Genomic DNA, 26,666 nt, shown 5'->3' with positions numbered 1-26,666 from the left:
TGTACAGCACAATATCCCAACCATGCATATACATAGATTTTTGAACCAAAATAATAAAACACTGTTCTTCTTTACCACAAGATCGTATACCTTAATGAAGAACAGAAAACTCAAGTACAAACAAAACAGAATATAGAAGAAAATAGAATTCTAATGAATTGTTTACAAATATATTGGCTCTTTTATTAGCAGATTCCCCTTCCTTCTTTCAAGACTAGACTGTCTGAGACAAAGCATCATGTCTTAATGTTTTATGAATTTTAGCATATATTTAGTACATATTTGCCTAATGCTGGCTTTAGTACAGTAGAAATTTTCTTATTCAATGTCACACCAGGAGCTGATCAACAATTGAAAAACTCAGCTATAGCATAGAATCATAGAGAAGGATACATGGTTTAACATTATAATTTTCCTTAAAATATTTAAAAACAGATTCACTGGCCAGTCTTTGGATGTTGGACCAAGAGTTGTTTTTTTGGTTTGGTTGTTTTAGTAAAGGTCTGCTGATGGGAACTGTGTGACCTTTTTGCATAGAACACATCTGTAATGTACTGGCTAAGGTTTCTGGCTGCGATTTCTTTTTAGTGGAAAGAGAACTTACAGGTACTTGCAAAGCATTCTGAGAATAGAATCCCGGTGTTTACATTTTTTCTTCAATCTTTTACAGTTGTCCTGACACACTTAGTTTAGCAACAGTTTGGTTTTTTGTTTTTTATTAGTGACTTAATTTTGAGTCTTTCAAAGGCAGTCAATCTGATTTTCATTGAAGTAAAAACTCTTTTCACATACATTTCATTTTGTATTAAATTATGTGGCTTTATGAAAATTACAAATAGCACGGTTTTAGGACTATTGACACACTGATTCTTGGTAAGCATCCAACTCACAAGGTGGAGTAGACACTCAAGAGTTGCCTGTTAGCTACAGGTATACAGTGTGCTGCCACATCAGCTGGAATGATTTGCCTAGGGGAGGGAGGGCATCCATGAATCCAGTAATTTGGTTAAAGAGAAGGCAGTTAAGAGACATTCTGTGCTTTACAAAACTATGCTTGCTTTCCTAATTTGGGATTAGAGGAGGCTTTAAAGGGGTAACACAGAATTGTTATCTGAATTCCCTCTACAGTGTGAGCTTTACTTTTTTCAAGTCATGAATTCCCTAAGGAGTCTGGTGAAATCCTACTGACCTCATCTCAGAGGTTTTTGAATGCATGAAATAAAATACATAGGACTATGAAGGAAACCAATTATATTGAAATATAATTAACAAAGTGTTAAAAACAACTTTGTGATACAGTAATAGAGGTGCTTCTTTATTATACATCAAATAATAGGATGTAATAGGGCCCTGTGGCTATGGAACAACTCTGTATCTTGAATGTGTTGGTGGTTACACGAAACTACATAGGTGATAAAATTGCATAGAACTGCACATACAGGCGCATTCACACATGGTGAAATATGATTAAACTTTGTGGATTGTAGCACTGTCAGTTTCCTGCTTTTGATGGTATATTTTAGGTATGCAAGATATTACCATCAGGGGGGCTGGGGTAAAGGATGTATGCAAGATCTCAAGGAGATATTTGTACACCCACATTCACGGTGGCATTAGCCACAATTGTTGAAACAAGAAAGCAACTCGTGTCCATCAATGAATGAATGGTTAAGCAAATTCACTGATTCACACTGACCCTAAAGAAAATATTCCAAATAGCATTAGTGGATTTGGTAATTAGTTTATCAGTTAGGATGCCTTCAGCTGACTTCGGTGACTTCAACGGTAAGGAAATATATTGTCTCACTTTACAAGTCAAGTGGGGCAAGCATCAGAGTTGATCATGTTGTCAAGGACCGGTGTTTCCTACTGCTCTGCTCTGTCTCCTTAGGATCTGCTTCATCCAAAGGCATGGCTCCTCATGGTCACATGATAGTTTTCATTGGCAGGTGGTCTGTGTTTTTCCCTCATCGTGTCTGACAGTGGAGAGAGAGAAAGACAGAATTCCCTCCTAAAGTTGTGGATAAGCTTCTGTTAGGAAGGAAAAAAGCCTGAATGCCACAGAAACAGGAAGCCTAGGGTGAAATAGAATAATAGCAAAGTGCTGTGCATGCTATGCATGGTGTTTACCATTACTTTAGTCTTGGCTTTCAAATCAACTTATACAGGAAGCTGAAAATGAATTAGAATTCTGTTGCATTCTATTTGTTAGGATCACATTCATGTAAGTAGAGCAGTGAAACCAAAGCTACAGGAGGAACCCTGGATGTCTGCTGGTCTGTCTATGTATTGTTTTTCTCTGAATTTCCCACAGAGCTTTGGAAGCAGCAAGGAGGCGCCTCTTTTGTAGACGGAGAACAATTGAACATCGTACACCTAGCAACATATTTGTCACTCAGGCAAATTTGTTTATAGCTCATCTTCATAGAATAGTCTCTTCAGGAACTCAGAGAGCATGCTTTGTCCTATTTATTTTTTATGCTGCAGTGAAAGAATGTCAAGGTCAATCAGCAAGGCTGAACTGTACCTATGTAGGCACAGGCCCAAGCACACATAGTACCACTGCTCTGACTGGCTTCCAGGAATGATTCCTTATTCTCCTCTTCCAATCAGAGAGGTTATAATGTCTTGTGTGTGTTATAATGTCTTATGTGAAAGGTACAACCCATCTTAGAATGCTCCAGGGCATGGTAAGTAAGGGAGAGGTTTATAACTTTCCCATTTGATGTCATAATTGTCCTCTTAAATGGTTTATGTTTTCTATAACACATAATGAGTCATGTGGAAAATGAGTCTACATGAAGATATTTTATGTGGATGATGAGGAGTATTGGTGAAGTGGAGTTTGGGAGAGTAGCCAAGAAGAAACTGAGTGGCATTATTTTTTGTTCCTTTTTCAGTTTTATTAGGTAGAATTATTACAGTTCGACTGCACATACACATTATATTGCATGTAAATACATATACACAGTATACTGTGCATTTTTAAAATTTGACTTCTATGTACTGATCATTGTAGAAACTGAGCAGCATTATCACAGTAGCCAAAAGGTGGAAGCATCCCAGGTGTCCATCAGCAGATGAATGGATATACAAAATGTGGTATATATTTTACAGTGAAATATTTAGCCTTAGAAAAGGAAATTCTGTCACATACTACAACATGGATAGATCTACTTATGCTAAATAAAAAATAAGCCAGACACAAAAGGATAAATATTGTTTGATTCCTTTTATATGAGGTTCCTAGAGTAGTCAAATTCATAGGAAGTTGCCAGGGACTAGGGGCAGAGGGAAATGCAGAGTTATTGTTTAATGAGTCAAAATTTCAGTTGGGGAAGATGAAAAAGTTCTGGAGATGGATGGTGGTGATGGTTATAGAACAATGTGAAAGTACTCACCTGCACACAAATTAAAAAGGGTCAAAAAAGGTCAATTTTATGTTTATTCTACCACTTTTTTTTTTAAGAAGAAGTAACAGTGATTAAAAGATGAAGGTTTGACTGAGATCATTCATTTGGTCTTTCATTAAGCAAATGTTTGAGCAACTCCTGTATGCCAGGCACTATTTTAGGACCCAGATACAATGATGCATAACTCAGATAAAGGTCTTTGCTCTCGTAGAGCTTATGATCAAATAAAGGAGACAGACTATGTGGAAAAAGACGAAAGATTAAACAGGATTTGTGATCCTGGTGAGTTTTGTGAAGGAGATAAATAAGATGAGATGTTTAGAACGAGTGCTCAGTGAAACCTCTCTGAGGAGTTGAAACTCTAGCTAAGAATGAGCCAACTATGCCGAAACTAGGAGAAGAGAGGTCTTGGCAGAGGGGACAACTGGTTTAAAGGTCCTTGGATAGAAATGAGTACTTGGTGTGTTTAGAGAACAAAGAAGCATTATCAAGAAAGAAGTGAGTGGGAGGAGAGGAGGGCAGGGAGGTGAGGGCAGGTAGATAACACTGATTGAGCTCTTTCTATGTGCCTGGCACTGTTTTAAATGCCTTTCATGTACTAACTTATTCATCCCTCACAACCCTATAAGGTGGATTCTGTAACTGTCATTTTGCACCTCTTGGGCAGCTGGGGCACAGAGATGTTAAGTAACTTGCTCACATTCACACAGCTGGTAAGCATCAGAGCCAGGATTGGGCAGAGCAGAGTCTTAACCACTATACTGTACTGCTCTGACATCAACATCAGGAGCTCAAAGGACAGGTCCAAGCTGGAGGTGCACATTTGGGAGTCATCAGCATTAGACAGCGTTTAATGCCATGGAACTAGAGATGAGAGACGACAGCTCTGGAGGCAGGAGAGTCCAAGTCATAAGACCAAGAATGGGAGAAGAAGAGGGGAGGAGAGGAAAGAGAGAGAAGCTAACAAAAAAGGTTCAGTCATTTGGCATTTCACCATTCATTATCTTAGAGAAAATGTTTCTGCTGGTTCAGGGCCAGAGCTGATTGATGAGAATCCAAGTCAGTTAAGAAATAATTACTGTTGCTGCAGTTTTTTCTAAAAGGTCCTATCGTTTGGTCTCTCTAGTTACCCTTCTGCTGGTGTCTTAGCCTGCCCAGGCTGCTGGAACAATACCATAGGCTGGGTGGCTTCAGCGGACATTTCTCGCAGTTCTGGGGACTGAACCCTGAGACCAGGGTGCCAGCACGGTCGGGTTCTTGGGGGAGCCCTCTTCTGGTTCACAGTCTTCTTGCTGTGTTCTCACGTGGGGAGGGAGGTGGAGACAGAAAGAGAGAGAAAGAGCTCCCCTGTCTTCTCTTTTATAAGGGCATTATTTATTATTATTTATTTATAAGGGCATCATGAGAGCCCCACATCATGACCTAATCTAACCCTAATTACCTCCCAAAGATCCCACCTCCTAATAGCATCACATTGGGGGTTATGGTTCCAACATAGGAACTTGGAGGGAGACACAAAATTTCAGTCCATGGCAGCTGGGTTTCAGAAATTAGCATTTCAGGCTTTTGTAAATACTTTGGCAGAAAGGGATGTGTTTATTCCAGTTACCCAATTAAGAAATTCAGAGACAGATAATTATGGGTTATATAGCAAACAGATTTCCATCCTGAAATCATCCTAAAGATTCCTTAGTGGATAACACATTTTATGATATTTTAGAAAGATGACAGCATTTGCAGAAGTGTGTGTGTGTGTGTGTGTGTGTGTGTGTGTGGTTTGGAGAATATCAAACACATATTTCTTTAGGAACAGTTATGATACTTGTCTCCTTTCCCTTGGAATCCAAACTTCCTAAGCATATAAAACCTCAAATTTGGTAAAGATAGTTACTCAACTAACCAAATTAAAGAAAACAAATATCAGAGAAAGTCTCTCCTAGTTACTCCCCCTTCCAGAATGTTAATATGTATCTTACAAAGAGTAAATTAGATTTTTCTAAAATTTTCACTTGGACTTTTAGTGGATTCTGGCCCCCTGCCTTCTTTTATCTTTTGGTGGATACAAGAGGTAATGTTTAAACTTTTAGATATTCACCCATGTTCTCATGCCTTTGTACCCAGAATTAGCTCTGCCTGTGTTGGGCTGCACCCTGTAGGCCCGTGAGGACTATACTCGCCAGCTCCAAGACTGAAGAGCCTGGGGTCAGTGACAAAGACATCAGTGGGGTTTTTTTTTTCTTTTTTTTTCCTCCTGCTAGTGACATTTTTATTGACAGTATGTTTCCAACAAGCTTGGAAAATTATCTCACTGCCATTCAGGACAAGTGGGGTCCCAAATAAAGGAGTGGATTTAGAGTTGGTCTTGAAGTTAGAACCATCAGTGCTGGGTTTTGGGGGTTTTTTTAAACTTTTTTTTTTACTGAGTTATAGTCATTTTACAATGTTGTGTCAAATTCCAGTGTTCAGCACAATTTTTCAGTTATACGTGAGCATACATATATTCATTGTCACATTTTTTTTTCGCTGTGAGCTACCACAAGTTCTTTTATATATTTCCCTGTGCTATATAGTATAATCTTGTTTATCTAGTCTACATTTTGAAATCCCAGTCTGTCCCTTCCCACCCCCGCCCCCTTGGCAACCACAAGTCTGTATTCTATGTCTTTGAGTCTGTTTCTGTTTTGTATTTATGTTCTTTTTTTTTTTTTTTTTTGATTCCACATATGAGCTATTTTTCTTTCTCTTTCTGGCTTACTTCACTTAGAATGACATTCTCCAGGAACATCCATGTTGCTGAAAATGGTGTTATGTTGTCGGGTTTTATGGCTGAATAGAATTCCATTGTATAAATATACCACATCTTCTTTATTCAGTCATCTGTTGATGGACATTTAGGCTGTTTCCATGTCTTGGCTATTGTAAATAGTGCTGCTCTGAACATTGGGGTGCAGGTGTCATTTTGAAGTCGGGTTCCTTCTGGATATATACCCAGGAGCAGGATTCCTGGGTCATATGGTAAGTCTATTCCTAGTCTTTTGAGGAATCTCCATACTGTTTTCCACAGTGGCTGCACCAAACTGCATTCCCACCAGCAGTGTAGGATTCCCTTTTCTCCACAGCCTCTCCAGCATTGAGACATCAGTGGTTTAATGCATGGGGGAGCTTACATGTCTAAAGCCAGGTCCTGGAACGACTCTCAACCATATGCAGTGGATGGTGGGCGGGACACGGTGCAGTCTTTGCTCCCAGGGGAAGAGGAGGTTAGTAGTTATAGGGGGAATTGATGTCAGATTGGCTCATTGGTTACCACGGAAACCAGCAGGGAGGCACACCCCTCAACCGCCTCTTCCTTTGATAAGAACAGCCACTAGCTGGAGTTTGGGGCAAGTGTATAGGAAGGTCAGTCATGTGAGTAGGTTAGGTAAGACAGGCACTGGTTGAGCAGGGGATGTACCGAGAGCAAGAGGACAGCCATCTTGAGTGGCCTGACCATATAGCCTGGAATGCCACTTTTCATCAGATTTCTGTTTGTCTTTCAAGACCTTGTTCAGATGTTACTTGAACCAGAAAGGCACATCAGCCATACACTTTGTTCCCCAGCATTTCGTACGTATGATAGCACTTAGAATGAATTAAAATGTGTACTGTGTGTTGCTCTCTACTAGATTGTGAGTTCCAAGGTCCCAGGACCAGATCTAAATCTGTGTCTCTTTAATAACTCTGGAGCAGTGGATTTGGGCCTTTCAGTACTGGCAGCACCTTACTGAAACCAAAAATCTTAGTGGTGTACTTGAAGTCATTCAGAGCTTCAAAACTACACCAAATTGAGCTGTAATTACAGGGCAGTCACTTCCTCAGTATGATTTCTCACTGTGTTTATAATATGTTATCACACTATTCAATTGGTAGCCCTTCAGCACCATGGGACTGAGTGATTTTCTATCTCAGATATCCTAGTTTCTAAAAGACTTCTCTGTTGTTAGAGAGAGAGAAACATGATAAGGCCAGGACACCATCACATTCTTGGCATTTTTATTTGAAACTGAAGTTCTTTACCTTCAGGACTCCCAAGTGCTAGAGGGTTATCTGAAACTTGACCTGAATTTGCTGAAGTAGTCATTTTCCAAAGCGATACTTTGTGTATCAACTGTTCAGTCCATACTTTGTGTAGAACCTGTATGGCTCCCACCGTCAGCTCCCCTCAAGTGTGGTGCACAGTAGACTGGATGGGCTGTGTGAGATGGCCTAGTGGACAGAACCATTTAATGGGTTTTTTGTTTTGTTTTGTTTTTTAACATTCTAAGTTAAAGAGGACATTGGACTTTTTATTAAGTTTTCTGATTTGTCTGATGAAGGGCCATATTTCATCGAAGCTAAGATGCATCTCAGTTTCTTAAATGTTACAGTGTTTTCAAAAGCTCTACAACTAATGGCAGTCACTCTTGGAAAAACTATTCATTCATTGTCAGTTTTCTGTCTGGTGTCCTTTATATATTTAGTTCCCTGAGAAGGGGCAAAACACTACTGAATTTCTACTGACTTCTTGTTTTTTCCTACCAGTTGCTTTTCGACTGTATGACTTGGATAAAGATGACAAGATCTCCCGTGACGAGCTGTTACAGGTATGTGCGGAGCTCCCATACACGTGGATGACTTGTTTTTGGGCCCTGCTGGCTTCTTCTTGCTCTTTCCTTCAGTAAGCATTTATTTCACACCTGCTGTATTGCAGAGTCCTGTCCTAGATATAAAGCAGAGCAGATGACCTGGGGAAAACTTGAAATGGCTCATTGAGTTCCCACAGATGTCTCCACTATTTGAAAGCTAACTAAATATCTTTTAGGTGCTGACTGGCAAAGCTCAAATATGGGAGATGGTTTAGATCAGATAGTTCAGTTATTGTCAAATTGGCTTATTGGTAATTCTGATGACACTTACATAAATGCTGCTGTTTCATCTGTCCGTGGGCTTGATGCAAGAGTCCAGGAGCTGCTGGGACGGTGTACACTGAGCCACTGCTCACTGTCTTTTGTTGCTCCCTGTAGACAACTCCCTATCCTAATAGCAGTGACTGGCGTTCCATCCTATTAGCATTGCCTTTTTCTTCCCTCCCTCCCCCACTTCCCTACATACAAGCTTAGGAGGAGAAAATTCTCCTTTTTTGTTTTTTTATTATTTATGAATCTGGAGGAACCTAGGAGGCTAACACATTCAGGAATTTTCATGGGGAGATTTCCTTATTTCAAGATAAACCTAAAAAGTAAAGTGGTTTCCACTCACCCTGAAGTAAGTGTGACTCGTTGTCTTCAAAAGTCTTCTGAGTTGAGAATAAGGACCAACCCAGGGTGTTTCTACATTTCTGTGTCTGAATAAAAACCAAAACCTTCTGCAGGTCAGTGTTAGTGTCCTTTGCCATTCAGTTGGGGACATCTTTCTTCAGTAAGAATTATTCACTTTAAAATTGCTACATGTAGGCTTCTGAGCTCTGAAGAGAAAAAATAGAAGCAGTCACTCTATAGTTGGAGTTGCATGTTTATCCTCTGGCCCAGATCTAGCTGCCAGAAAGGTTTTTTTTTTTTTTTTTGAGTGGAAGTTTAATTTATTTTCTATTATTAGGATAAAAAAGCCTACACAGAGAGTGAGGAGGAGATCATATGGCCAGAGTGCCTATCTGTGACTAGAGTGTTCCTCAGGCCCAAAATGAAATGTGTTCATTGATGGTTGAGATGTCAGAGAACTGATTTTATCCCAGCAAGAAGAACATTTGAACATTTATCAAAAGGAGAAAAGAACAAAGTTTACCTTTCTAGACACTGCCATTTCTAAAATATTTGGTAATATGCAGTTCTTAGCTATTCAGTGGTTATTAAGAAGTTTGTGCTAAGTTTATCCCTCTTAAAGGAAAGGTTGAGTGGTCATATATTCCTACTATGATTTTTGTAAAAAGTTCTGGCTGAACTTCTGGGGGTGATGGATATCTTTATTATCTTGATTGGGACGATAGTTTTACAAGTGTGTACATATGTTAACACTTAGCAGATTGTAGATTTTAAATGTGTACAGTTATTGTGTATCAAATATAACTTCAGTAAAGATATTTGCTGTACTCATTTTATGAGGCTGGCATAACTTGGACAAGAAAACCTTGTAAAGACTGTCTAAGAAAATTACAGTGCAATCTCTTTCATTCCCATAGATGTAAAAATCCTAAACAAAATATTAACACATCCAATTAGCAATATATTAAAAAAAAATACTGTATTACAGCCAAGGTGGGTTTACACCAGGAATTCAAAGTTGGTTTAAAATTAGAAAACCAATCAATAATATTTCTCCACCTTAACAGACTGAAGAAAAATCAGATGGTCTTTTCCATTGAATTTTGATAAAATTAATCATCCCTTCATGATTTTTTTAAAAAGTCTTAGAGAAACAGAGAGAGAAGGGACCTTTCTTAAACTGATAAAGGATATATACAAAAAAACCTCACCACATGTTTAAAAATAGTAATAGAGGTTCCATTTGCTAATAAACTTCTGATTGGAACCAAAAGGTAGAAAGAGCACTAGCTGGGTGTGGAGGCCTGGGTGGGCAGCTCGGGCCACTGGCAGCTGGGACCTGTATCCAGGCACTTCTGGACCTTTGTGTCCTTACTGGCAGACTGGATGATTTTTAAGACACCATCACTCCTGTGGCCACCCCTCTGTACACACAGAGCCCACATGCACAATTCATTTCTGTAATTCTAAAAATGAAACACTTCAGAGAATAACTGGACTGAGACCTGACGAAGCTGCTGCTAGAGGATGGATTTGTCTATTTGGCCACACAGTCAGGGAAGATGGCAAATGAGTTAGCCACTTATTATTTTTGCTCATATTGCCTCTTTTTATTAATCCTTCAATTTGTGTACATTTCTATACAAATGTACAACTTCCAGTGTTCAAGAAGTGATTTGTAGGTGGGGAGGGAAATAGTGTTGATACAAATTAATATTTCAGCTCTTTTTTTCTCTTCAGAATATCCTGTCATTTATTTTTTAAAAATCTATTTCATGAGATTGGGGAAGGATGTAGAGGAGTAGGGGAAAGGGAGGCCTGTGAACAGCAGGGCTAGAAGGCCTTTCTTTCTGGTGGGAAAGCTAAGCTCTTACCTGTTGAAGACAGAGGTAGCTGACTACAGCCATGTGAGGCATCATAAAAGCACCCTGTCCTCCATTGTCTACAAGTCATGCCATTAGAGTTGCTTGTTTTGCTTAAGGTAGCAATTTTCAATATATATTCACATATAAAGATGTTAGCAGAGTAATAAGGAGACAAGGGGGTTTCTTTGTTACCAAGTTTGAGAACATATTTGGTGAAACAGTGTTTAATTTTCTTTACCACAGTGCTTACCGCCCTTTAAATGTGCTTGTTATTTTTCTAAAAAGGGGGATTTAGTTTTTAACCTTTCAAGGATCTTTATGTTTCTTGGCCATACTTTAGGGATAACTGGGCTAATGCACTGCCTCAAAGAGGACTGCATTCGGGTGGGATTCCTGAAAGCCCTACCAAACTGACATAAAGCAATAAGGGATTAGTTTGCCTCATGCAACAAGAAGCCTGGGGATAGGTTGTCCAGGTTGGTACAGTACCTAAATGGTGTCCAGGAACCAGTCTTCTTCTTGCTCTGGCATCCATAGCACATTTGACTGTGACCTCATGGTCGCAGAATGGCTGCTGTACCACTAGGCATCATATCTACATTCCAGGCAGGAAGAATAGGGAGGAGCAAAATGTAAAGGACTCTCCCAAAGTGAGGCTTTGCCTTCCTAGTCAATGACCTTGCTAGAGAGTTCTGTTCATGTCATTGTCTAGAATGGCCTAGATGAAAGATAAGGGTTTCAGCTGTCTGGCTGTTCTATTTGATCACATCAAAGGAAAAGAGGGTGGGCATAACTTTAATCTTAGTAAAAGATTCCCCCTGACGCAAGTCGCCTATAATTCCTGGCTTTTGGTCCTGCAGGTGCTACGCATGATGGTCGGAGTGAATATTTCAGATGAGCAGCTGGGCAGCATCGCAGACAGGACCATCCAGGAAGCCGATCAGGATGGGGACAGCGCCATATCTTTCACAGAATTTGTTAAGGTCAGTCACTTAACCTCTTGGTTTGAAAGAGTTAAAACCTACTGTACAGAAGGGAGGGAAAAAACATTCAGATAAGAGCTTGGGGCAGTTTCTCCTGTTGTGTCCTTCGTAACTATAATTGTTTTTTTTTTTTCCCAGGTTTTGGAGAAGGTGGACGTAGAACAGAAAATGAGCATTCGATTTCTTCACTAAAGGACTGAGACCAAACTGTTCCTTGCTTTCTAGTATTTAAGAACTGGAACTTGAAAGTCCTATCCACCAGCCCCACCTCCACCCCATCAATCCCCTTCTCCCAAAGTACTACTGCTGTTGCATGACAACCCCCAAAATGTCCCGTCAACACAAACCTGCCTTTGGTGTATAAACAGGGCATTACAGAATGGTACACCCAACCTATTTCTGCTCAGTATCATTCGCCAGTTATCTCCATTTCTAAATATCATCTTTCCCTCTGTTCTGCTGAATGCCACATATGCATGCAGTCTGACAAAGTGAGAGGGAATCATGCCAAGAACCAGCCAGCAAAGCTCGTTCACTGGATATGGACTGTAGCCATGCTGCCTTTCCTCCAACTAAGCTTGGCATGCTCCTTCATCATTTTTTATACGTCCTTTGCTTCCTGCTTCTCTTTCACCCAACATACCATTCACTTAGTCTCTCAGTCTCCCTGCTTTTTGTTAAGCTTCAGTCCTCTCTGTTCTACTTGGCACTCCAAGCTATGCCTGTTAAATGTATTTCTGACTTGGCAGTATAGTTCAGTGGTCTCGCAGTTTTAAATCTACCTTTACTCTTAAATGGGTCTCTGGGATGTTGCCTCTCCAGGAGCTTTTCAGTAACTAACACTTCTCTCTGAAAAATGTCTTGGTCCCCTGCACTCTGCTCTGTCATCAGAGTGCTGTTTGGAGATGTTCTGGAAAGGTGGTGGCCTCAGTAAGAGGTGTAGAGCCAAGTCTTGTAGGTGGCTTGCCCAGGTCTCTCTACCTCTGGCCTCTGATTCTCAACATACATCCCTCTGTGGCTGCTCCTGTCGGTACAGTGTTGGCTTTCCAGAAATTAGCCATATGCCTGCAGGCTTGCTTAGTTTGGGGATGCTGTCACCACCAGAAGGGCTGCTCTGACAGTACGCTTGGGGACTTCCTCAAGGCTTTTTGAACAAGGAGGCTGGGCACCCTAAAAGTCTGGTGTGTTCCCACCTCTGCAGCGTGGTTTATGCCTCAGTGTTACGTGCCCTGGAATGCTTTTCACTTCACATTTCCAAATAGAAAGATTAGTGTTACAGAAGTGCCTAACTCATCCCAGTCCACAAATTTTAAAGATTGTCCTCAGTGTCTTGAAGTTTTGCACAGAATTCTCTGTGAATTTTACACCTGGCAAATGTTCATGCTGGAAGCCATAGTCAGCTCCTAATACAGGTCCAAAGCATTGAATGTATTACATCATTAGCTGCCGGGTTACACTGACTTCCTAGCTCCTCTCTTAGACCACTGCTGATCCCTTAGAAACAAGGGGTCTGGCACCAGTGGCACAACCTGAGGTGGCTTTATAGGCCTTTGCATGAACCAGAGCAACTTCTCTGCCTAAGTCAGCTTAGCACAGACATTGAATCAGGCTGTTGGCATCCTAACATCTGTCTTTGTGAGTCTCTTCATTTGTGTATCTGTCCTTGGCTGATTTTCTGACTCACTGCTTGCTTGCTTGTTTCCTTGCTTTGGAAGGCTACCCAAGATGCATACACAATACTTTAGGAAGGGAATCGCTTTTTAAAAAAAAAACTGTAAAGGGATTAGGAAGAGTGGGGAAGAAAGAGTGACCAGGTTGGATGAATCAAGTATAAACGACTGAGGAATTCTTGGTGAAGTTTCAGTCTGACTTCGTGATCAAGCGATGTATTATAGGAATTGTACAAAAGGGAAGAACTGCCTGACACTGGTCTGTTAGAGAGGTACTTCAGAGGCTCCTTGACCTGCATATTTAAAGTTCCTAAGATTATGGCTTTCTCCTCCTTTTGGCTGTATAGCAAACTATTTTAATCCACAGTTGTGCCTTATTGTTCCATTAAAATTGTATTCTTCGACCCATCAATAAATACTTGTGGTTAAAACAAAATAACTTGGTCGATTTTGTCCCTGTGTTTTCCAGGAATTTTGCATAACTCAGTCCCCTTCAAGTTTGAAATCACAGTCTCCCTTACTCAGGTTTATGTCTGTGCTGTCAAATGGCATTTATTTGAACATAAATGGAATATGACATGAGATTATATCAGCTTTTATATCTGCTGCTGCCTGGACATAATGAAATGGGGTCGTTCCCCTGGGGGCTGGCACTGTGTGCCTCTGGACATGGCTTTGTCAGCCTCGGCCACTTTCCACTTGCTCCAGGTAGGATTCTGTTTCTGTTCTTGACTCCCTGGCTCCTTAAATGTAGAAAAGACCTAAAAATGGGGTATCTGTCTATTGCTTGTTATTAAGGTGTCCACTCCCTCGTGTGTACAATCTCAAGGACGTATTGTACCCCGCTGTTACTACATGGCTTTTCACATCTTAAAGCTTCAATCTGCTACATCTGTGTAGGGTTCAAGTAGCTCTTATTTTAAGGTTTAGGGTAATGCCATATGACTAAAAGCAGTAGTAGCTGGAGTCAGTCCTAAAAAGTCTAAAACAGTGCTCTCTTCTGTTCTCATCCCTCTGCCTTAAAAGTACCTTCAATCCATTCAAAATGACTTGCACTGTTTCAGCTTTGCTTTGCTTTGAGTGTAAATATAGGATTTGGAGAAAGTGAGAAATAGATGGAGTGACCATGCAGTCAGTTTTGGAGGAATCTTAATGTTACTGACCATGGCCATAGCTATACCATCTGTGACTGAAAACAAAATTGGTAACTGTAAAAAAAAAAAGAAAAAGAAAACTATAAGCATTACAATATTAAATATTGTTTAAAGAAAGTCTCTTTAACCAATTTTAATTCCTTTGCTCCCTCCTGGTCTGTCCATTGCATTACATATTTTTAACATATATGGAACATAACGAGATTACATCACCTTTTAGAAATTAACAGATTGAAATATTTCCCCATGTTAACTGTTCCTCCTAGGTTATATTAATGGTTACATAATATTTTACCAACTCAATGTAATATTTATTTAACCATTTCCTTATTTGCTTATTGTTTCCAATTATATGTTATAAAATAATGAAACAGTGAATGCCCTTCTGCATATAACTTTTTTTCTTTGAAAAAATTTTACAGGAGTGGGATTACTAGATGGGTTTCAAGAGAAATGAATGCCACAATGCCACAAGCAATCGAATTAATCTCCCTTACTTTCAGTGTTCTTTTTAGACTATTTGTGGTTACCTAGTTTTTCAAATTCATTACAGAATCATGTTGCCAAGTTTTGTATTTGAAATATTATTAGAATAGATCACCTTGATTGGGATTTAGAGCAAGTACTGTAGAGATGACTCAGGAAGGACAGTCTTTACAAACTAGGTTTCTTATGCTAAAAACCAGGTATTTATCCTGTTACCCAAACACTTAAGTCAGAATTGCTTGGAAGGAAGTCATCATTACTGGACTGAAATTCCCTAAATTTATGCTACTTTGGCTAATCCTTGAATCAACAAGTGATTCAGACTGAAGATGGCTGGTATTTGCCAGTACAGATCTGTTTAACATCTAGTTTAATAGAAACTGCAATTTAGAGGTTTTCTTTTTCTTTTCCTCTACATCAAGCAGTGATGGGAGATTTACCCAGTAAGTTTGTGAGGTACTGCAGGCTGTTTCCTCACAGCTCCAGTAGGGGGCAGACAGCAGTGAAGTGTCTCATGTCTTTTAAGATGGAGTAAGTAACTGGCCTTACATCTTTATCTGAGGGATGAGCTGATCAAGTACTTAGCCTTGAGATGCCAAGACTCAGTTTTCTTCTCTAAATTCGTCAGTCTTCTAAGCACTAGATTCTTCTGATCTCTCATCAAAACTAGTAAGGCTGTTTATTTGGAGGTGGTCCTGACACCGCCCACTACCCTGTGCAGACTATTCAAGACCTGAAGTATCCTTTCTGCCCGTGGATGCCGCTGAGTAAGCATCATTAAAACCTCCCATCCCCGCTGTCAGGTCTAAGTCAGAGTCTCCCAAAGAGCCCAAACAGCTGCAGAAGCTCTTCATCGGAGGTTTGAGCTTCGAAACAACCAATGAGTCAGAGGAGCCACTTTGAGCAATGGAGGATGCTCAGACTGTGTGGTAATGAGGCTCCAGAGGCTTCGGGTTTGTCACATATGTCACTGTGGAGGAGGGGGATGTAGCCATGAATGCAAGGCCACACAAGGTGGATGGAAGAGTTGTAGGACCAAAGAGAAGATTCTCAAAGACCTGGTGCCCACTTAACTCTGAAAAAGACTTTCCTTGGTGGCATTAAAGAAGACACTGAGGAACATCATCTAAGAGATTATTTTGAATAGTATGGGAAAACTGAAGTGACTGAAATCATGACTGACCAGGGCAGTCGCAAGAAGAGAGGCTTTGCTTTTGTAACCTTTGACAACCATGACTCCGTAGACAAGACTGTCACTCAGAAGTACCATACTGTGAATGGCCACAACTGTGAAGTAAGGGAAGCCCTGTCTAAGCAAGAGATGGCTAGTGCTTCATCCAGCCAGAGAGGTCAGAGTGGTTCTGGAAACTTTGGTGGTGGTCGCAGAGGTGGTTTTAGTGAGAATGACAATTTTGTTCGTGGAGGAAACTTTAGTGGTCAAGGTGGCTTTGGTGGCAGTCGTGGTGGTGGTGGATATGGTGGCAGTGGGGATGGCCACAATGGACTTAGTAATGATGGTGGTTATGGAGGAAGCAGAGGCTATGGAAGTGGTGGACAGGGTTACAGAAACCAGGGCAGTGGCTATGGTGGGAGTGGCAGCTATGACAGCTATAACAGATGAGGCAGTGGCGGCTCTGGTGGTGATAGTGGAAGCAATTTTGGAGGCGGTGGAAGCCACAATGATTTTGGCAATTACAACAATCAATCTTCAAATCTGGGACCTATGAAAGGAAGAAACTTTGGAGGCAGAAGTTCTGGCCCCTATGGTGGTCGTGGCCAATACTTTGCCAAACCAAAAAACCAAGGGGACTATGGCGGTTCCAGCAACAGAAGCAGCAGCTATGGCAGTGACAGAAGGTTTTAATTACTGCCAGGTAACAATGCTTAGCAGGAGAGGAGAGCCAGAGAAGTGACAGGGAAGCTACAGTTTACAAGAGATTTGTGAACTCAGCTAAGCATAGTGGTGGCAGGGCCTAGCTGCTACAAAGAAGACAAGTTTAGACAATATTTATTTGTCTTGAGCACTGTATTTGTGACTAATTGTATAACAGGTTACTTTAGTTTCTGTTCTGTGGAAAGTGTAAAGCATTCTAACCAAGTGTTTTAATGTAGATTTTTTTTTGCACTCATCCTGTTGATTGCTAAATGTAATAGTCTGATCATGACACTGAATAAATGTCTTAAAAAAAAAAAAGAACTAGAGTAGGTGAGTGAATTGTTATATCTAGTACCTGAATGTAGCTGGAGATATAAGAAATTGCTCAAAGGTCTCTGGGCTACTACAATAAATATCCAGCACCATAACCAGAATTTCAGTGTTTTTTTTTTTTTACAAGAAAATCTCTTATTCCCTAAAGCAAACACACACAAACATAGACATTATTTCTTTAGAAACAATTCTGGTAAATTCTAATAAACTTGGTGATTCAGTCATCCAGCCCATAATAAATTGGAAGTAGTTAAATTAACAGGCACTACTAGAAATTGGTATGCTGACAATCAAGAAGAGCAGCTGACAAAGGAGGAAACCATATGAAAAACCAAGTAACTCAGTAGATATTACTGTGTAGACCAGATAATCCTAAGCAGTTCATTAAACCTGATGGCATTTCAACAACATGAGTTTGAAAATACCTCAAGTCATCAAGAAAAGATCTAAATTGTGCTGGTGTTTATAGGTTTAAGTTTCAGTAGAATGGAAATCTACTTAGGTGAAACATCCCTGATAATACCAAAAAAAAAAAATTAAATATTATTGCATATAATTCAGGATGCACCTAGACCTGTGTAACTTGATACTATTTGTCCTGGTTGAGCTCAGTGATTCCTTCCTGGTTTTTCCTTTTCCACATCTTTTTCCTTATCATTTTGGAAAAAGAAATGTTTGATGGTGACATCAAATGGTGGCATGGCTTAGAGACATATCTGCAAACAACCTTATGGACCGTGTAGTAAAAAAGCATTATTCTCCATAATGCTGTATTTCTTGGAGGTTAAGAGTTAATTTTTTCTCTGCCAACCTGCGAACAGCAAATTTCTAGCTGTTATTAAAATATCCTCTGCAAGATGTCTGAGGGGAGAAGGCTGCCATGGAGACGTTCATTATTTTATGAAACATTTTCTCAGAACTGCCTCAATCTCTGAATAAAACCTTTCAACTTTAGCAGTATGCATGTGCTGTATTTTAAAAGATTTTATGCTGCCTCCTACCTCTTTCTGGCAGATGTGGAGCTGGAGTCACAAACCTGGGGTAGCACACAATGTGTGTGTAAAAGATGCATTCTATGAGTTCTTCATTTGTAGCCATGAAATCAGAGGCAATTCTGGTAGCTTTGTAATCATAGAAATATCATAGGTATTGGGAGATGGTTAGAGAATGGGAAGAGGCAGAAACTAGCAAAGTTTGCAAAAAAAGAAAAGAGCAGATTTCAGAAATGATTCACTCATTTGTTTAACATTATTCTCCAGCAGAATTTTAGAATAATTCATTACATGGTTGTGAACGCATAGAAAAGAATTTAATGATAACCAGGATGCTGATGTTTTTGGCAAAGATTTAAGTATGCCAACTTATTTCTCTCATTTATTTCAAAGCCTTATTAAATTTGTATGTCAGATCAATGAGAAAAGCAGAGTGTCGTTTGCAGCAAAGTGCGTGGCTGGGTATCCCATAGTATTCATATGGTTAAAATGGAGAAAATTGGGTTGGATTATAGTTAATGTATTTGAAGACGGTAGTTTAATAATCATACACCAAGAATCTAAAAGATCAGTGTCAACGGTCTTGAAAAAGAGGGACAAAACTGGAATCACACTTCCTAATTTCAAAATTTTACTTACTAAACTGAATCTCGGGGAGCTGCAGCCGGAGGAATCCATATTTTAGGAAGCGGGCCAGATGACAGCCTTGGTGGTGTTTGAGGATTATACCTCCCACCCGGAGACGCTTGTCGCACGCCGCGAGAGGAGCTCTCACTTAGACTCCCTCCCTCTCCTGGAAGAATCACTGAAGAAAGTATCTCAAGAGTGCTACAGTGTAGAAAGCAACAAAATTGTCAGTTATAATAGTCTGACATTCGGCAGAAAGGCCCTCAAAAAAAAGTGACTAAGCTGCTCTCGTGTAATGACCAGAGCCGTAAATAGCGGCCTGACGTTTGGGCTCTTTTAAGAGTCGAGATGGGTCAAAGAGACAAATTGGCTCTATTAAATTGTTTGCCTAGGTGTCGTGCTATGCCCAGTATTAAAAATTTCTGGGCCTGAGAATGGACTTACCAGTAGCATAGTTTAACCACGGTGGCTTAAAATAGTCACGCGGCCTAGCCAGACGACCTCACCACAGGTTCTACGCGGAAATAATCTTACATCCCTAACAAATCAATTATGAAAGCAGTCTTCCTTATTACCTCAACCCTGAGACCCAAGCACGCGAAAAAAGGAAACGAAAGGCTGGGGCTAGCTCTATTGATTGACGTACATTCCAACCAACGTACAACGGGAGAAGAGTGCGCCTGCGCAAGTATTTATCCAATTCGTGCTCAGCGGCAGAAGTAGAGGCGGGGCCTGTGGAAACTGCGGCCGCAGGGTTGGAGGACTTGAGAAGGAGCAAAGATGGCGGAGTGAGGCGCCTCGCGGCTAGCTGGCCCGTGGGCCGGGGGCGCGCGGGGCCCCGAGCGCTCCCGCTCTTTTGCTGTCCCGTGTGAGGTAAGCTGAGACCAGCGACGAGGGTACGAACAGGAGGTGGCGCGGCCGAACCTGTCCCGTCTGAGGGACGGAGCGCACGGGCCCTGCCCTCAGCCAGCGCAGGCCTCGGCCGGTCGCGGGTTTCCTTCCGAGCTGCCCCAGGGCGGCCGCCCGCGCCTTCGGGGGTGTGTTGCACCACCACTCCGTCCTCGGCCCGCAGTGACCTGTTCAGTGCCTTGCCTTTGGCTGCCTCTGGTGCTTTCAGCTTGTTCCGGGTGACTTCACCCAAGGCGGGTGTATATCTGGCTTTCGCTGCGTCGGCCATCAGTTTATCTTTTGAAGAATATCTTTGTTTTACTGATTTATTTATGCTCCTCTCCTCACGGCTTCGTGCCTACTGTTTTGCTTGAGACTCCGGTATCCGTCAAGGCCTTTTACAGACCTGAGTATTTTGTGTCCCTGGCCGGTTGACCTTGAGATTTGGTGTAACCAGTTCCCCCCCGGGATTTTAATTTGAGTCTGTGTAGCGTGCTTGTTATCTTGCTTATCTTTACTGTATCCATTCGTTCCCACTCCCACCTTTAAAACTTTTAAGATCTGAGTAAACAGCTTTGTCCTTGTGTGACCTGATAGTTGCCTTAATGGCGTATTAATCTCGGCTGACTAGGTAGAATTCACCATTGTTTTCCAGAACTAAAGAAGTTAGTGTACAATTTTAATTTATTTTTTACAGAGTGAATGAGAAATTTTGGGAAATTATTAGAAAGTAACTTGTGTAATGTGATGAGGTTGCAGAGTATAATACCATCAAGTATGTGTATTTGGTTCTTGTTTAACTTTATGCGATATCTCTTTTTGTAATTTTAGTTGTTACAAACCTCATTCCTTTAGTTAAATTCTAGGAAAGATTCCTGTTGTTAGGTTTCTGAGTTGGTGAAGCCTTGTTAAAACTGACACGTTTGTTGGGTCCAGTTTGAATGACATTATAGTACAAATGAATGTTTCTGGTATACCTTTAAGACCTTTCTGTTGTTTTTGTCAGGAGTATCTTCATTTTATCTAGGAGAGGAAATAAGACGGGCCAGAGGAAAGGACCAGAGTATTATTCCTACCTTACAAACAGGGGAATGGTCACCTACACTAAAGCAAAGGTCTTTTGTGGGAGAAGAGGGTCCATAGCGCCATCAGATTCTCAAAGGTGGCAGTGTTGTGTAAAACCTTGAGAACCATTGCTCCAAGAGTTCTGACACCTTTATAAAATTAATGCTAGTGCAGGTAGAGAGTAACCTCTTTGTGATTGTTCCTTCTGAATAGTTTTGGGGGGGGGGCTTTGTCCCTTCCTGTGCTTCTCAGCAGTGGCCTTTATTTATTTATTTATTTATTTTAACATTTTTTATTGATTTATAATCATTTTACAATGTTGCTGAATAGTTTTTAATAGTGATGTTTTTTAGAATAGTTTGGTTCTTTTGAATAAATCTTCACATGAATGCGTATGGCACAAGTGAGGGCTGTATCCTTACTGTAATGGTGTTTTTGTTTTTGCTTTTGACATTCCAAGAGTGTAATGTTATTTTTATTTTTCGTTACCACAGGAAGAACATTTTTCTTGACTTTCAGGTGCTTTTTATATTCATCTTGAAAAGAAAATAAAATTCTGAATTCAGGATTTGGCAAGTAATAGTGGCTAATGCTTCCAAATACTGTTTAAGCAGATGGAGAATAGCTAGTGAGAAGTGAAACAATAAATCATTAACTTCAATAGATGAACATCAAAAGTGACTATAAATTATTGACATTTAAGCTAAATCTTTTATTCTCAACGAAAGCAAGGTATTAAGTATAAAAAGAGAAAAGAAAAACTTGATCATTTGCCCAAACCCATAATTTTTATTGGATAAAGAAAAAAGATACAGATTTAATTAGATTGAAGGAGATCAACTGATAAAATATAATTGTTACTTGGCAAATTTTTGAATATATTCACTTAAGTTTTACTTAGAGGCAAATATTGATATTTTAATCTTTAATTTCTAAAACCTTTTCAGTACACTTTTAATACTGCTAAATATGAGTCTTCTTCTGAATTTACCACAAAAGTAAAGTACATTCTGTTGCTCAAAGAGAAAGAGGTGATAGTGCCTTCATAATTGATGATAACCTTATGGGCAAATTAGGATTCATACCTACTGTATTAATCTCCGGGGGCTGCTGCAGCAAAGTACTAGAGTGGGTGACTTGAAGATAAGACATCCAAAATCATAGTGTCAGCAGGGCCATGCTCTCCCTGAAGGTACTAGGGAAGGACTTTTTCCAGGCCTTTCTTGTAGCTTTTGGTAGTTGGCTCATCAGCATAACTCCAGTCTTTGCAAGGCATTCTCCCTAGGTGTGTCTGTGTCCTAAGTTCTCCCTTTTTTAAGGACACCAGTCAGATTAGCGGCCCTCTTGGCTCCAGTATGACCTCATCTTAATGAATTACATCTGCCGTGACTCTCTTTTCAAATAAAGTCACTTTTTGAGGTACTTGTACAACAGCATACGAATTTGGAGAGGACACAGTTCAACTGATAATATCTAGTGTGATATACCTTGATTGTGTTACATGAAAAACATTCAATGTACAACTGTTTTAAGGATTAAATTTTGTATATCCCTTGTATAAGGTACTTAGAGTAGTCAAAATTGTAGAGCTAGACAGTAGAATCGTAGTTACCAAGGGCTGCAGGGAGAGGAAATGGGGACTTACTACTTAATTGGCACAGAGTTTCAGTTTTGTAACATGAAAAGAGTCCTGGAGATGGATAGTGCTAAATGGTTGCACTGAACTGAACACTTTAAAAGGGTTAAGATGATAAATTGTATGTTATATGTATTTTACAATTTAAAAAAATTGGAAAAAGGTAAATGAAAACCTCCAACTATGTTTATACTTCAATATTAAGGAGTAAAAAGGAGGGGAAAGAAATAAATGCCCTTTGGGTGATAAGAGTTTTTATCATAAGCCTTTAGAGTGAAAACTTTGTTACTTGGATTTAGAACCTTAATTAAGTCCAGGTAGACTGTATTAAATAACAGAAATTCAGCTGAGTAAATTTAAAGATCAGATTGGCTTCATTAAATGATTCATGAGTTGGACAGCATCCTATCTAGCAAACAGAAAGGAGCTCCACTGAGATGTAGAAAAGGGAAAGTTTTAAACGTGGGAAGGTGGCAGAAAAAAGAAATTATTAGCAAAGATTGCATTGTTTCAGGGAAGGTCATTGTTAAGGGGAACAGAAGGGTTCTGCTAACCAGTTTGACTGGTTAAAGGTTAACATTCCTGGAAGAGGTTGAAACTGCCATTAGTTTATGTATTAAGTCTTGGATTGGTGATGTGGGTTTAGCACAAGTGATTTTGTTTTGGGCCTGTTGTCTCTTTTTAACAACAGTAATAGAAATTTGACATTGGTGTAGCACAATATTGATAGCAATCTAAACATCCATAGGGAACTGATGTAAATAAATGCTTCTATACTTACAAAATAGCTTTAAATTCTGATACAGAATGACCTCTGATAGAGAGGAGGGAAATCACTCAGTGAGAGTGCATGCTTAGCAAATAGGAGGTCCTGGATTCAATCCCCAGTACCTCCATTAAAAAAAAAAATTAAAAATAGAACGAGCTCTAATATGCATTAAAGGGAAAAGCAAGGTGGAGAACAAGATGTATAGTGTGCTTTTACTTGTGGGAGGAAATAAATCTACTTAAACAGGTGCTGTGTAGCCATAGACTATCTCTAAAAGGATATAGAAACACTGTATATCCTGTTTTACCTTTTCCTATCATGTGCATTTGTTACCTATTCAAGTAAATAATTAAAAAATTTCAAAGAAAGGAAGCACTCAGTAAATATTTGATAAATGACTGAAAGTTAAAGTTTTGCTCAGGCAGTGATTTTATATTAGTTTAGTCTGTCCATATCTGGGGGCAGAAACTGTCCAGTAAACCCAGCACTTGTTTTTAATAAGATACTTAAAAACTTAATTTGAATAACAGTGATAATCCATTGTGTTTCATGAAATGTATTCAGAATTTACTACAAAGTAAGAAAGTATTTAACTCCCATGATATATTATTCTTCCTGTCCTTAGAGGAAGCAGTGTATGAGCTGTTTATCGATGCACAACAAATGACCCAAATCTTAGTGGATTAAAATAACAGTAAACATTTATTATCTCTCACAGTTTATATGGATCAGGAGTTAGGGAGCAACTTGGATGGAGGTTTCTGGCTTAGGATCTCTTATAAGGTTGCAGTCAAGCTGGAGTGGCAGTCATCTGATCTAATTCCATGGTGGCTCATTCACATGGCTAGCAAATTCATACTGGTGGTAGAAAGTCTCAGTTCCTTCCATTGTCAGCCTCTTCTAGGGCTGCTTGAGTGTCCTCAAGATCCAGCAGCTGTCTTCTCCCAGAAAAAGCAATCCAGGAGAACAAGGCAAAACCACAATCCCGTATATGATCTTGACTCAGAAGTCACACACTGTCACTTCCTCCTCTTCTCTTGGTCACTGTTTTGACACTAACTAGTATACTGCAGAACAGTTCTGACACTAACCATCCAGAATTAATGCAGACCCCACAAGTCAAAGAGCATGATTACTAACAAGACTGCCCTCACTTTAGATGCCAGCACACTTTGGAGTATCCCTAGGCCACCTGCACTTCCGACTAACTGGCTGCAAATTCAGGGGCTCCCATGATGACCCTGATGGGACCAACGTTTGGTATCATTGATTTTCTCTGTTGTATTTCTATTTCTCTATTTGTGCTCTAATATTAGTCTTTTTCCTTCCTTCTTGCTAGCTTTAGGTATAGTTTATTCTTTTCTTAGTTTCTTAGGGTATAAAGTTAGGTTGTTGATTTGAGATCTTTTTTTCTTTTTTTATTTAAGCATTCACAGCTGTAAATTTCCCTCTTAGCACTGCTTTTGCTGCATCCCATAAGTTTTGATATGTTTTGTTTTTGTTTTCATTTGTCTCAAGATGGTTTCTAATTTCCCTTGTGATTTCTTCTTGAGCCATTGGTTGTTTAAGAATGTGTTTTTTAATTTTCATTGGTTCATTTACTATAAATTCCAAGGATTTATAGTTTCCCTCTAGGGACAAAGGCCAGTCAACTTTTTTATTATAAAGTAGTCACACAGATCAACCCTGATTCATTGTTAGAAGGAACTATTAAAGGGTGTGAATACCAGGATGCAGCAATAACAGGGGACCATCTTAGAATTTGAATACTCAGATGAGTCAGAACAGGCTAGCCCAAGTGCTACATTGAAAATTCCTGTTTCCCCTTTTCATCCTCCCAATAAGTCAGATTTTCTAATATGAATTACTTTGCATAATCAACAGCACTAAACAAGTGACTTTAGAGACCCAGAAATGCCGAATAAGGCACCAGCTTTACAGGGGATATATTTGTAAGTTTTGTAGATCAAAGTGTATAGTTGTAGTTTCTTCACCTAACTCTAGAACCCATGTCTATTTAAATTTTAGCTCATGTTGGTTGAGTGTATTTAAGAATCCTGCTGTTCTCTGATTTATTCAACAAAGTTTTCTTAAGTGCTTACCACGGGTCACACACTATTTTAAGTGCTTGGGATTTATCAGTGAACAAAACAGGTTCCTTCCTGGTGGAGCTTACATTTTAGATAAAATAGTACATGAGAAACATAGTAAGTACTTTATGTAGTGTTTCATGAATGAATAAAAAGAAAAGTAGAACAAGGTAAAGGGGAACGGTGGGGGTATGTCTGGAGAGGATGGGACAATATAATCTTAAATTGGGGCTCAAAGTAGGCACCCTCTGAGAAAATAAAGTCTGAATAAAGACTTTAAGGTGAGAGGATGAGCTTTGCAAGTATCTGGGGGAAGAATCTTCTCACAAAGAGAACAGCTAGTACATGGGGTGTAAGGTAGAAGCATGTCTGACATCGCAGAAAGAGCAAGGAGTCAGTATGGCTGGAGCCCATGATGGAGGAGATGGAGTTGGGGTCGGAAGAGATACGGTGGAGAGTTTATGGGGAATTATGGATAATGGTCAAAACTCTGGCTTTTTACTAAGCTCCTATTCATTCAGTTTTCACATGAGTCCTACAGTTTGTGATAGACTATATAAAATTGAAGTCATATCTGAGATGTGAAATTAGATATTATGAAGAGAATACAAGTTTATGATAATTCTAGCATTATTGCTTAATATTAAGATACAGATTTGGGGGGTGAGGTTTATATATGATGAATATCATTTTTATTTGTTGGTATTGCTGGAGGAATTTGTTTTTAAAAGAAGAAAAGTGTTTTTTAAAAAGGCTTCTTTGGTGCTTACTTGATTTATATAGAATTCGTTCAGCATACTTTATTTGTGGAAAGAACTAGTTTGCATCCTCTTTCCCCCTCAACATTACTGCCAGTTATCTGGTCATTAGAATTGAACTGTAGAATAGTCTAGTGGCTGATGCAAACTTTGAATTAGCCTGAGTAAGCTAATATAATGAAACAGCTCTGCTCCCTATAGGGATCTAAAGGCCTATCTGTGGATCTTCTCAATTTTTCCTCTCACTTCCTCTGCTGCTTTGCAATAAATGCAAATTCCATAGTCTTTCTTCTGATTTGATTCTGAATTAATTTACATTTGCCTTTTGTAGGTTTTTGAATCAGAACTGTCTTGTCTTCAACCAGAAGAGGTTATTCAAGTTCAATTTGGAATTGAGGTATTTTTTTATCTATGTGATATACTAAAAAGGGGAGGACTAGGAAGACTAATTAGCCAGTCACTGTTGGCCATTTTTGTAAGCTTAAGTAATTTATTTCAGCTTTTGATATGCATCTGTGATTTATTTATTTTCTTTAATTTGTGAAATATACATAACATAAAATTTATCATTTTAACTATATTTAAATGTACAATTCATTGGCATTAAGTGTATTCACATTGTTCTGCAACCATTACCACTATCTATTCCAAAACTTACTCATCATCCCAAACAGAAACTCAGTATTAATTAGTAACTCCCCACTCCCTGCCCCCACCCCAACTCCCAGTTCCTAGTAACCTCTATTCTACTTTCTGTCTATGAGTTTGCCTAGTCTAGATACCAC

General features: G+C 39.6%; 1 protein-coding gene, 2 long non-coding RNA genes and 1 pseudogene across 4 annotated transcripts in view; 3 read left to right on the top strand and 1 right to left on the bottom strand.

Moving 5' to 3' along the window:
* CHP1 (calcineurin like EF-hand protein 1) overlaps positions 1–11,929 on the top strand; it is a 34,718-nt gene extending 22,789 nt beyond the window's left edge. The window contains exons 5-7 of the mRNA XM_006201670.4: positions 7,974–8,035; positions 11,415–11,537; positions 11,676–11,929. Coding sequence (XP_006201732.1) covers positions 7,974–8,035; positions 11,415–11,537; positions 11,676–11,729 — 239 coding nt within the window. The 3' untranslated portion in view covers positions 11,730–11,929. The remainder of the gene's footprint in view (positions 1–7,973; positions 8,036–11,414; positions 11,538–11,675) is intronic.
* Positions 7,429–19,293, bottom strand: LOC140696825 (uncharacterized). Its single transcript, XR_012073373.1, has 4 exons — positions 19,120–19,293; positions 18,688–18,876; positions 8,691–8,895; positions 7,429–8,151 (listed from the first exon to the last, which is right to left on the bottom strand). It is a non-coding gene; the product is annotated as an uncharacterized lncRNA (long non-coding RNA).
* LOC102532579 (heterogeneous nuclear ribonucleoprotein A1-like) lies at positions 13,829–16,711 on the top strand (annotated as a pseudogene).
* A 99-nt stretch (positions 19,294–19,392) lies between the features above and the next one.
* LOC140696824 (uncharacterized) overlaps positions 19,393–26,666 on the top strand; it is a 15,521-nt gene continuing 8,247 nt past the window's right edge. For both annotated transcript variants that reach the window (XR_012073372.1, XR_012073371.1), the window contains exons 1-2: positions 19,393–19,548; positions 26,213–26,278. This is a non-coding gene — a long non-coding RNA (uncharacterized lncRNA). The remainder of the gene's footprint in view (positions 19,549–26,212; positions 26,279–26,666) is intronic.

Source organism: Vicugna pacos, chromosome 6 (assembly GCF_048564905.1).
Source record: "Vicugna pacos chromosome 6, VicPac4, whole genome shotgun sequence".
Taxonomy (NCBI): domain Eukaryota; kingdom Metazoa; phylum Chordata; class Mammalia; order Artiodactyla; family Camelidae; genus Vicugna; species Vicugna pacos.
The sequence above is the reverse complement of the archived record's forward strand: the minus strand, read 5'-3'. Positions and strand labels throughout refer to the sequence as shown.